Source organism: Salvia splendens, chromosome 3, assembly GCF_004379255.2.
Source record: "Salvia splendens isolate huo1 chromosome 3, SspV2, whole genome shotgun sequence".
In the NCBI taxonomy this organism is placed as follows: domain Eukaryota; kingdom Viridiplantae; phylum Streptophyta; class Magnoliopsida; order Lamiales; family Lamiaceae; genus Salvia; species Salvia splendens.
Window position 1 is genome coordinate 13,866,455 of NC_056034.1, and position 12,621 is coordinate 13,879,075.

The 12,621-nt window shown below is 32.5% G+C and overlaps 1 protein-coding gene across 1 annotated transcript; it reads right to left on the reverse strand.

The window, feature by feature from the left end:
* Positions 1 to 1,354: 1,354 nt before the first annotated feature.
* On the reverse strand, positions 1,355 to 3,257 carry LOC121795114 (gibberellin 3-beta-dioxygenase 1-like). Its single transcript, XM_042193560.1, has 2 exons — positions 2,565 to 3,257; positions 1,355 to 2,092 (listed from the first exon to the last, which is right to left on the reverse strand). The coding sequence occupies exons 1-2, from the start codon at positions 3,023 to 3,025 to the stop codon at positions 1,456 to 1,458; spliced, it is 1,098 nt and encodes a 365-aa protein (XP_042049494.1). The 5' UTR covers positions 3,026 to 3,257; the 3' UTR covers positions 1,355 to 1,455.
* Positions 3,258 to 12,621: the final 9,364 nt, after the last annotated feature.

Consider the following 12,621-nt stretch of genomic DNA (forward strand, 5'->3'; position numbering starts at 1 on the left):
GAAATTCGGTATATACCGTAAATTAAGGTATATACCGTAAACTAAGGTATATACCACAAAAATATAAACACAATTATATATAAAATATATTTTATATATTTTTAAATTATAAAATCTATTGTGAAATATAAATATAATTATGAATAAATTATATTTAATTTATTTTTAAAATTATAAAATATAAATAATATTCTAAAAAATCTAATTTTCTATTTTAATTGATGTTGAAAGTAAGGTATACCGAACTTCGGTATGGTATACCGAAAATGAGGTACGGTATCGGTATGGAAATTCGTCATACCGAAAATAAGGTATACCGAAGTTCGGTATACCGAAAACTTTGGTAAGGTAAAGGTATGATTTTTTCGCATACCGTATTTACGGTAAGGTATACGGTATGGTGGGTTCGGTAAGGTATACCGTATCTACCCACCCCTAATTTCAATGAGGTCCAAGCTCTAAAACGGAAACAATATTAAATGTGGAAATATGAAATTAAATCCAAAAATAACATAAAATTTGAAAATTTGTAAAATGACATTTTTGCCCCTCAAATGACTTCTAATGGCCAAAATGTATCATGTACTAGCACTCCTCAAACGGAGTCTTGAGTTCAGCTCCCTAGCCCATTTCGCAAGTTCCCTACGAATTTCAAGTCATTCTAAGACAGTACATCATTACCAAATTAATACACAAAGATCTTTCCTAATGTTGAAGAATGGTATATACACAGATGGTGAGAATATTTTGGACTTGGCAGGAAAATGGTTTTTAAAAAAAGGACAACGTGGAAGTTGCAATGCAATGTAATAAAACTACCATCGTTGTTGCTACTATGATTAATCACCCTTTGTAAAAGAGCACATGGTTTCAGAGACAGATCACATCTCAACTCAAAGTAATCTGCACAACCCTACAAGAACTGTCCCTCAATCTTTACAATAAAACCAAATTTCTAGAGAGAGATTCAAGAGAAAATGGACAAAATTATACACCTAATCTTTCCCAACTTGTCCTACAAATTTATGTGGTGGTACATTTTTTTGTTTCACTGTTCATTATTCAGCAACCTAACAAGCCCCAATTTATTTATTCACACTAGCTACGATTTTTCCATTCCAAACAATTCAATTATTCAATTGATTTCAGGTATAAATTTAAAGATGTCGGTTTCCATGTCCTTTACCCGTAGATTTACTCCAAATTTATATCCCTTCTCTCTCTCCAGATCACGACAAATTGTTCGTTTTGATTGGTGATTCAATTCAACTTTGTTTGTTCCTTTTAGCACTATTGTTTAATGTTCATAAATCGTTGGCTTTAATTACTGGTTTATGTTGATATAAGATTTTGGTTAAATTAGTAAAAAAATGAAAACACTCATCAATAATTGGTCAAATTACAGTTAAACACTACTATAAATATTATTTAATTACACAATCAATTATCCAAACTCTATCCAACTCTTACACTACTATGATCATTGGTGTCGACAAATCCAGTCCGTGGAGCGCAGAGGCGCACTGACGTCAGCGCCTTGTCGAAATGCTTAGCTTTAGTCCCCAAATATTCAGTCCAAGTAATCGGCCTATACATTTGGGGGTGAGAGTGATCGACTAGTTTCGAAATTGGGCTTATCTTGACGCTTGTTGGGGGGCCATACAGGTACGCCACGGAGAGGCGGTGCTGGGTCCGGTTCACCATGGCCCGGTGGAGCACGCTCGGGTACGACCCGTTGGACAGTATGTGCATCAGGTCGCCCACGTGCACCACGAGCGCCCCCGGGTGCGGGGGCACCGTGGTCCACCTCCTGGCCCCCTCCCGGAGCACCTGGAGCCCGTTCGTGTTGCTCTGGTGGAGGACGGTCAGGATGGTGGAGTCCGTGTGCGCTGCCAGCCCCATGGCCCGGTCAGGGTCCGGGCAGGCAGGGTAAGAGTTCATCTGGAGGGCCGCGCACCCTTCTTGGGTGCCGTGCCTCTTCGGGCTGGCCCACTTGACGTCGTCGCTCGACACGCCTAGCGAGCCCAGCATCAGCCACATCAGCCTTCCAGCTAGTTTGTTCATAGCCTTTTGGTATTCGTCCACCGTATTGCTGAAGTGAAACACGAGACGAAAATTAATTAATTAATATATTTTTTTAGGAAAAGGACATGGTTTTTTACAAACTCATATTCCTTAAAAATAGGGATTTTGGGGACGTTACAAATTTTAATACTCCGTTCCACAAAAAATATCCACCTTTTTGTTTTATTTTGTGTTATTTAAGATGTTCACTTTCCATATTTGAAAACAAATTTATCTCCCATCTCTCATCACTCCTCATTAAAACACCCAACTACCTTTCCTCTCTTTACATTATTACACTGAATATTTTTTTCTAAAACTCCGTGCCACTCAAAATTGTGGACATCTTGTGTGAGATGGAGATAGTATGAAATTGGTAAAGTAAAAAAGGTAGAAAGAAAAAGTTACGAAGATATTGTTAAAGAAAAAAATTGCTAAAAATAACATATCAAAATGGTAAAAGAAGACTATTTTTGGGTATGGAGTATTTTGTGGCATACCAAAATTGATGGTGACGATGGTCGTGGGGCCAGAGGAGGCGGGCGTGGTCGGTGGGGGACCCGGTAATGGTGAAGCCCTCGGACCACATGAGCTTGGGGAAGAAGGAGGAGATACGGGCCACGCCATAACCCGACACACCGTCGGCTGCACGCGCCGCCTTCATCTTCTGGTGCATGGGGAGGGAGAAAAGGCTTCTGCCCGTCTGCTCGATTTCGTCTAGCAAATTATTGGGGACGCCGTGGTTGATGACTTGGAACACGCCCCAGGTCTTGCATGCATGCCCTATCAGCTCCTGGGCGCTCCCGTCGTTCATATCAATGATGGGGACGCCCTCGGGATCCGGGCCGTCGCAGCCACCGACGTCGAGGGGCGGTGACGTCCATGCATGGGTGTCTGGGAGCTCCTTCACGGAGTTGAGGTCTAGGAATTTGTGGGCATCTGAGAGTGCTATTGAAGGCATGTTTTTTTTTCTTTTTTTTTTTTTTGTATTTCTCCTTTCTTGTTATAGGGAGGAAGAGGAGTACGGCTAGGTTATGATCGTGGGAAGAAAATGTGATGTAGGTTGAAGAGATGGGTGTGTTGTGTATATATAGATGAGGAGGAGATGGTGACCTCTCATTGTGGTGTAGTTTTTGTGTTTATTTAGTGAGTTTGTGTGTGTGTGTATGTGTGTGTGTGCATATATTTGATTGGTGTTTATTTGGGCTTTAGTGGAATTGATTTTAGTGGGAGGGGTGGGGTGGGGTGGTGCAAGATTACAAGATATGAAACTTTTTCTTGAAATATATAGAGTATCACACAACAAACAATCATCTCATCCCCCATAAAACATATGATATTTTCTAAATAACACTCTTGCACCATGTTGCCTTTTTATTAGTATAGACATGACATATAATACTAAAAAGAAATTAAAATAGAAAAAAAATGTATGTATACATATCGGAAGAATTTGCAACTACTATCTTTGATGCGCACGAAATGTATGTATAGTGTAATAAGAAAGGGTCCTCTTTCTCTCTCCATGTGCCCTTGTCTTGTCTTCAAGTAGAAAAACATCTTCTTTCACCTCTTCCCTACTTGGTGCTAATCCCTCTTCCACTAAGAGACAACAACATTCACCTCTTCCCCATTTATATATGTTTGAAGATACCATCTTGCCCCTACCGATTTCAAACTTCTCTTCACTCTAGAAACCATTCATGTAGTCACAAGTATTATGATGATAAACATTAAACGTGGAAGGGTTTTATGTCGAATAATAATATTTAATTTTCTTCTAATCGCTTTTTAATTACATCTACTTAATTAGAAGGATGAGTTTGTTATATTCTAGGAGAATATATAAATTAGATTTAATTAATATTAAAAAATATTTATGTATTTATGTACTACTCCACTAAACATCATTATTAGGAGTAGTTTTTTCGAGTAGGTTCTACTGGTCTAGAAAGAAGGTTTAGAACTTTGGTACAACTTTCTTCAAAATAGATTCTCCCACGTTGATAATGACAATGGTGATAAGAATAGCACTATTAAGTTGGATGCTTTTTTATGAGAAATTTATAGGAGTTTTGGTGAAAAAAAATTGCAACTATACAATGAATTGAGGTCTTTTGGGTAAGAAATTAATTAAGGAAACGTGTCATAAATGCAAAAGTTGTGGCTTTTTTATATTCAGTGTAGTGGAGTGATCTTGATTTTGCATTTTCATTCATGTATGTAGAAAAAAACCAATCCTTTTCATAAATTGAAGCGTGAATTGCATTAATTTGTTTCTATAATTAACAAAAAAAAGATTTTTATCACTATACTAGTATGGAAGTTGGGGAGGGCATACTTGTCCTTAAACAAAGCATGAGTGCTCTATTGATTTCTTTTCATTTGAATTTGAATTTTATTATAAAATAAAATGTCTATATATTTGATAAATCTCATAGTCACTTTAGGTTTCTATGGTTAGATCTGTGGATTTTGTCCCTATAGTCCAAGTGGGAACCCTAATCATCAAATTGATTAATCCAAGCATTTCTCACATCCATCACATATATTTGGGTCCTCATTTTATCTTGGATTTCGAATAAATAGGAATCCATTGCCACTACCGCTTGCCTCTTCTAGCTATCCCCACATAAGAGATAATTCTCTATATTTTTTTAAATTCTTGAATAAAATAATGTTACTTAAAACTCGAACGATATTAGATAATAAGAAAAGTTGGAAACAACATAAGTGTTTCCCAACATTGATTAGTTTGAGGCCTTTTAAAGTGGCCCAAAAATATATGTGCATACTTGACCCAAAGTGTAGCCGATGATCCTAACAAGTGGTATAAGAGCAAAAAACAAGTCTGTGCAAACTTGACTCAAAACAGATAATATCAAACTAATATGCAATCAATCGTCCTAATGAATAGTAATTATTAAAGCTAAATCCATAACAAAAATCCCTTTTTGTTTGTTTATGTGGTGGTTATATGGTGACCACACTAGATGAGAACAATAGGAGCCATGTCATATTTTGGCATGCAAAGGACATTAGCATACATTCGCATGTGCTATAAAGGACACATACACATGCATATTTATCATTCTGCATGCATATGCCCATCACGTGAAGCTAACATGCTTCACCTCATATTTATTTAATTTGGTTCACTTATGTATTTTTAAAAATCAATCACTATGATTTTTTCTTGATGTGATCGGTGAAGTATGTTCGATTTATGGATAGCCTTAGGATGACTATGTTTTATTGATGTGGTATATCTTTACGCATGATTTTGGCTTCTTATGTTTGAGGGATCGTAGCCAAATATCAGAAATCAAAGCTTCAACTTCTTATCTTAGCTAGTAAAACATCTAATTTGGTCATATTTTGGTTAATACTGCAACTTTTGAAAATAGTTGATTATATTTTAATTTGGATATTTTTGAATTGTCTTGTGATGAAGATGCCATCGAAACGCGTAGAGTATTTAATATATTCGCATATATATAGAAATGTCAATTTAGTCAGAAACAAATTAGTCATTCAAATAGATTAGGGTTTCTACCAGACTAGCTCGAATCGATAATATCCAAGGCCTGGTGGCCCGAAAGTTTAATGGCAGGACTTGATTACCCAAAATTTCCAAATATTTTTAAATATCCAAATGACATATCATATCATGAACAAGCAATATATTGAAAAAGAGTTCTAATAATTCATAGAATAACATGTTGATGAGAATCACATAGTACTCAAACCAAATTACTACTCCCTCTTATTATAAAGTGGACTTTTGGTTTTAAATTTACTATTTCGCTTCTTGAATTGAATCATTTGATTATAAGATTTTATTCGTGAAAACTAGAATCACTAAAATGTAAATTCAATGCAATAAAATTAATTGTAAGCATAAAAATGAAATTAAATAATAGTTTTGCTCCTTATGGTTTCAATCTAACTTTTTTAAAAATAAATAAATTCTTATTTTAAATATATGTCCTCATTTAAACATACCTTTCTAGGAAAATGATCAAAGGCTCAAAGCAAAAATCATCTTAGTACTGAAATGCAGCTCAAATCGTGGGCCTTGACACTGTGTTGAAATTTTTTTTGCATCTGTTGACTTTACTAACGGTCCAGATCACATTTTAGAGTTTACATTTGATTACATCCTTATATATATAATACTCCCTCCGTCCGCCATCAGGAGTTCCATTTATGGGCGGCACGAGTTTTAAAAAATGTTAAAAAAAGTGGATGGAAAAAAGTTAGTGGAATAGGGGTCTCACTTGTATATACTAGTTTTAAATAAAATGTGAGTGGAATGAGTTAGTGATGGTGAGACCCTATTACTATTTATGATAATAAACCGGGATTCCTATTCGTGACTAAAATGGAAAAACGAGACTCTTATTCGCGGACCGACTACATTACTCCATTTGACGGTTATTTCCGGTAAAGCATGGAACGTGCCCAAGATATTTTGACGGTCCAAAATTTTCACTACTTTCAACTTTTTCATTTAATCAAAAAGATGATGATGCTAGTACTGATGGTAATAATTTCAATAGCGATGATGATGATAATATCAATACCAACAATAATGATAATGGATTAATGGTACTAGTGATTTTTGTAGAGTTACACATATATATTTATCCATCTAAATAACTCAAATTCTTCGACCAATTGTTAGAACTATATACCTTTACCTACCCATGCCAATCCATAAAAGTAACTACTCTTATAATCCTATGAAAATAAAAGTTTATGGACATCCAAATTCTAAACAAAATTGACAAAATAAAATAAAAAAATGTTAAAGTATTATAAGTAGGTGGTGAGATTAGCATTGTTAGTTATCAAAAGAAGACTATTTTTTAGACAGAGGGAGTTTGAGTTTAGCCCATATTTTCTACCCCCAAAATCTTGACAACATTCGTTGGATGCCCACTAAAAAAACGGCTAAAGACATTTTATAATGCAATTAAGGGTGCTAATTTGTGTTTCTAAATAGATTATCAATGCTTTAATTAAACACCGTCTCCATTCTTGGTGTTACAACTAAATTTATGGGATGCAAATGGAAGTGTCATAAAGAAAAGATCAAGATATTTGTCATCAATTTAGAAACGTTTTCTTTTGTGTCCTAAATTGTGATTATTTTTCAAAATTTTCTTACTCATGTCGTTGCGCCTCTATTTTTCATCCTTAAGATAAGTTTTATAGCTCCATTAATTTAATTTATGTTTTTTAGAAATGGCACAAATTGACCCTAATACTTGAAAGTAAACATGAATTGTGATTTGAGATATAGGCTTATAACTGCATTACAAATTTACAGCTAAAATCAGAAAAACATATAACAAACCATTAGATTTTGGTGTTCCTTCTTTATTATACAACTATGGTATAGTTGTTATAAATATTTTTGGTTGGATGTACAAGTATAAGTCAATGGTTGTCGGCAGAACCCACAAAAGGGGAGGGTGAGATACAGTAATTACTATTCCTAATTATTTGCTATAACCATACAATTAGACAAACTTTTGACTTATCTATACAAGTTTGCCACTGATGTGGAGAACAACACCAAACTCTAATTTAATCATTGGTTTATGGAATTATATTACTCATTGTTGTGTAAGTTCCAATTATTATCTCACTCCAACTACTTCGTGTTTACTGTCGGCATACCCAACCCAAAAAACGTGGCAAGAATAATTAGGAGTTAATTAACATCATTGCTTGATCATCAAATCACGAAAGAAACTAAAAGAAAGTTATCTATAGGAAAAGAATTTAAAATAAATGTTCATGAATGGAACGCATTCGGCTTTTTGCACATCATTTTAATTTTAATACTTCACCCGTTTATGAAAAATAAATTATTACTTTTTATTATTGTTAATTTAACTTATGAAAATAGTATAAATTGAATAAACAAGTCATCATTCTTTTTTTCGGCTAAATAAAAACTATCTAACAGAAGATTTTACGGTTGAATACTTATAAAAGAAAATTGAGATTCACAACCAAGATACACATAGACAATTAATCGTAAAAGTTGCACTACTAATACAAAATCACTTCCTATCTTAGTTGATTGGTTAACTGATGACATTCGTGTGATATAGCATTAAATTGAATCATGATAGGGCAAGTAATTCCATGTTGTTTAATCCAGTCGAGGTCTCGGTGATTATTTATTTTTAAATTTATATACTCAGTAATATACATTGAAAATAAATATTACTCCCTCCCTCCGTCCTTTAAATTTTGTCACAAATCTTCCATTTCCGCCTGTTGCACAAAATTTGTCACATTTTACTTTTTACTATTTTGGTAATGGACCTCATATTCCACTAACTCATTTCAACTCATATTTTGTTATAAAACTAATATATAAAAGTAGAGTACACTTTTCACTAACTTTTTCAACTCATTTTCCATTACATTTTTTAAAACTCGTGCCTAATGAAAGTGTGATAAAATTTAATGGACGGAGAGAGTACTAGTATTAATTTTACAAATATTTAACCTAGACGCAAAGGAATCTAGTCACCAAACCTGCACGAGAAAATACCGTTAATTACCGTTTGTGTTATATTTCGAGAACTAAAAAACAATGAAAAAAGACGTAGCGCCAGCATATTAGTATACTCTGCCTGCTTGTATTTGATTGGTGATTATAAATTTTGTACTATTTTCAAAGGTGATGTGGCCAATATTTTTAAATTATTGAAAAAATAAATGGTTGGGAATTTCTTGAAAGTAGAGACTTTGAATTTTATACGAACAAAATAAATTAGTACAATCACCATAAAAACGTAGACTTATACTTTGGTATTTATATTCTACTCTTACTTAACCATTTGGAAATACGAGGGTTTCCAAGGGAATAAGCAATATACTCATCATTTCATAATTAAATATCTCATATTCGGCACGGATTTTAAAAATTATTTGGCATTATAAAGTAAAGTGGCTATAAAAAGTTTGTGGAATGTGAGTCATATTTTTATATATTGATTTTATAATAAAATGTGAGTGAAATGAGTTAGTGGAATATAGAGTTCACTTACTAAATATAATAAAAATGAAATAAGATATTTACTGGTGGACGGACGAAAAAAATGGAGCATTTAATAGCAAACGGAGGGAATAATATTCAGCACTTCTACTAGTTTATTCGGGTGTGACGAGTCGATAGGATATAATTTTAGAGGGAGCCAAAAATTTTTAATATAAAGTAAATGAATAAAGTCTTTTTTACGAGTAAAATTGTAATTTAAAAAAGTTATAAATTGTTAAAACAATTCATAATGAATTAGGATTTAATTTTTTACTTTAATAATGGGTAAAATATAATTATATAAAAATCTCATAAATAAATTTGAAATACATATAATATCTTCGTGCAATCCAATTTTAGTAGTTAGAAGAATTGTCATGAGTTTTGCTAGAGGCCTTCTATTGAGGGATGTAAGATATCCACGGAAAGCTCTCTCAATGATGAAGGACCTCATGAAGGAAGGATGAGATTTTACAAACCACATGGTTGTGCATTTGTATGACAGATGCACGGACCGTGCAAATCGTCGAAAGTTATTTGGAACCCACCACATGCCCATTGATTTTGTACAAGAATTAACATACATGACTAGTATAAAATGTCGCAGAAAATTCAAAGAATCAGGTTTTCCCTAATTTATATCGAATTCAAGCTCAATCTCCTCTACACTATATATAATAACAAATTGCTTAAATAAATTATGAGTTCTAGTGTAGTGATGCTAGGATTGTGGAAACATATTCTTCGCAAATGCACTATATCCTAAAAGCTAAAACTATGCCATCTTTATTTTTGTTGCTATTAATATCAATTAAATAAATAATGAAAAATGCTTCGAAGCTTAAAAGGTCAAAGGAAAAGAAAAGTGAATTGAGTAGAGGTAATTGGCTAATGTCTGTCTATCTGCATTTTTGGACTTGCAAATAAAAACAAACAACTTCCATAAAACTAAAAAGCTAGGGTCTCTAATTAGGAGAACAAATTCCAACAATATTTAATAATGAATATCATATATTCTCGAAGCCTATAGATCTCAACAAATAGCTGTACTATCTCTTTCGAGAAGCTACTGCCTAAAATTCATATATATTTATGTTATAATTAGTAGATAACAGATTGGCGAAATTTGTTCCCACTTGAACTCATTTCCAAGACATCAAAAGGGAAGGGAACCAAAAAAGATATAATAACAAAATACTCCCTCCGTCCCCAATTAAGAGTCACACTTTTTCATTTCGGTCCGTCCCCAATTAAGAGTCACACTTCATTTTTACCATAAATGGTAAGTAGGTCCCACATTCCACTAACTCACTTCACTCACATTTTTATTATAAAACTAATATAAAAAAGTGGGTCCCACATTCCACTAATTTTTTCAACCAACTTTTCTTTACATTTCTTAAAACCGGTGTCCGGTCAAAGTGTGACTCTTAATCGGGGGCGGAGGGAGTATGAAGTTTCCTTCCTCATCATTGAAATTCCCTAAATTATAGATCGAGTATTGGTTGGCATTGTGATCTTATATCTCAATGATTGAGTCATGGATAATATCAATCGCGGATTCGAAATTGTATCTTGTGAAAAGTTGTATACAATGAAGCTAATCATCATGTCGGAAGGCAGAGACAATGTGACGGTTGTCGCAAATAATTAAGAGTGAACTAAATAAATTGTACATATCTTTATTTTATGTATCATTTTTTGTACCTATAAATCACATTTTTGGTACCTGATGCAACTTTCACCCCAAAATGTCCTCTAAACAAATACATTTTCCCATTTATGTCATAGAGGATAATTTGGAATACACAAAACTAGTACCAAAAGTGATATTTTGTAATATCTTCTCTCATTCTCCTCACTCTTTATACTATTATTATTATTATTATTATTATTATTATTATTATTATTATTATTATTATTATTATTATTATTTTGATGTTATAAATTAATAATTAATTTATTTTTTGATATCATTGAAGTATATTTAATTATAATTATAGTTATAATTATATTTAATTATTATAATAATATTATTGTTATAATACTAAAAAATATAGTAATTAATAAATAATTACATAATAATTATTTAAATTATGAATCATACAATTGTATATTATTATTATTATTATTATTTTATATTAAATTAATAACTAATCAATATAGTCTTAATAAAAAATTTAAATTGTGAATTGTATTTATAATGATATAAAGAGTTGAAGATTTTTAGTTACGTTTTTAAACCCTAAAATGAGTATAAAATAATTTAATAAAAAATATTCAATTGGTTTAATTACTTAAAATAATTAATTTAATTAGATGTTTTGTTCTTGATTTATATTATGAATGCAATTATATGTATGTATAAAACACAAAAAAGAAAGAAGAAAAAGAAGAGAATAGAAAAAAGAGGAAACATAAAATAAGGAGAAAAAAGAAAGAAGAAAGGAAAATAAAACACTAAAAAGAAAGAAGAAAATGAAGAAAAAAGAAAGAAGAAAGGAAGAAAAAAAAATCACATGTTTGGTATTGAAATTTCCAAAAATATCCTCCATAACAAAAAAATCACATGTTTGGTACCTAGGGTTATTTTGTTAAGGGGTACAAAAAACAATATAAAATAAATATCATGTACCATTTGTTTGCAAAAGTGAAAGATCATGTACCATTTATGTAGTTCACTCAATAATGAATGACCGGCGCAGAACGAAAATAAACACCGACTTTTTTATCATTGAAATGCTCGAACCCCTAAAGGGCTAGCCTGCAATACTCTAAATACAAAGTTAGATCAATAGATCGATTGTTATCACACAACCAAAAGCAAAATCCACAATAAACAATAATAATAACAAGTCTTGGGGTTATACTAGACAAATCAGCAGAATGAACAAGAGAAAAATAATGATACAACAAGACAATACCGACCTAAAGTAACAACAACCAAAAAGCAGAAAATATATCATTGATCAGCTAGACTAAGAGAAACCAAGTACCTACCAAGTCGAATCTCCCTGCCTGAAAGATGGATTAGCGTTTATAGGATATTCTTTGGCTCGCCCACCCTCTGATATCTTCAAATTTTTCCAAAAAAAAAATACCACTTCGTCTCAAACTTCCAATTTGATTCGAAGTTTTGAAATAAACCTTCAAAGAGTATAGGATGGAGCCACAACATGATAAGCTAATGAAAAATTTAATAGAGTTTTCCGATCCCGATGAATCGTTGGCGAATCTAGGAAGTATTTTTACTTCATTATTAGTGAGTGTTGCTCCACGTCACCAAACGGTTACAATAAACTTTTTTCCAACTTAATGATGAGAAATTGCAACGTGACAGTAGCAAATACGTAGCCCACTTGCGTTCACAAAACAAACCTTCTGTTGTTGCATCCTACTTGTTAGAATTAAATAAAATTCTATCTGATCAACTGCTACAATGCTTTATTGTTATTTTATTAATGTTATTGTCGTTTGTATTTTTTTTGGTA

Excerpts from the sequence above, each read along its gene's own strand:
- LOC121795114 (XM_042193560.1), bottom strand. The coding sequence starts at position 3,025 with ATGCCTTCAATAGCACTCTCAGATGCCCACAAATTCCTAGACCTCAAC. Across the intron at positions 2,093-2,564 it reads CATCGTCACCATCAATTTTG|CAATACGGTGGACGAATACC; the intron begins GTATGCCACAAA and ends GTTTCACTTCAG.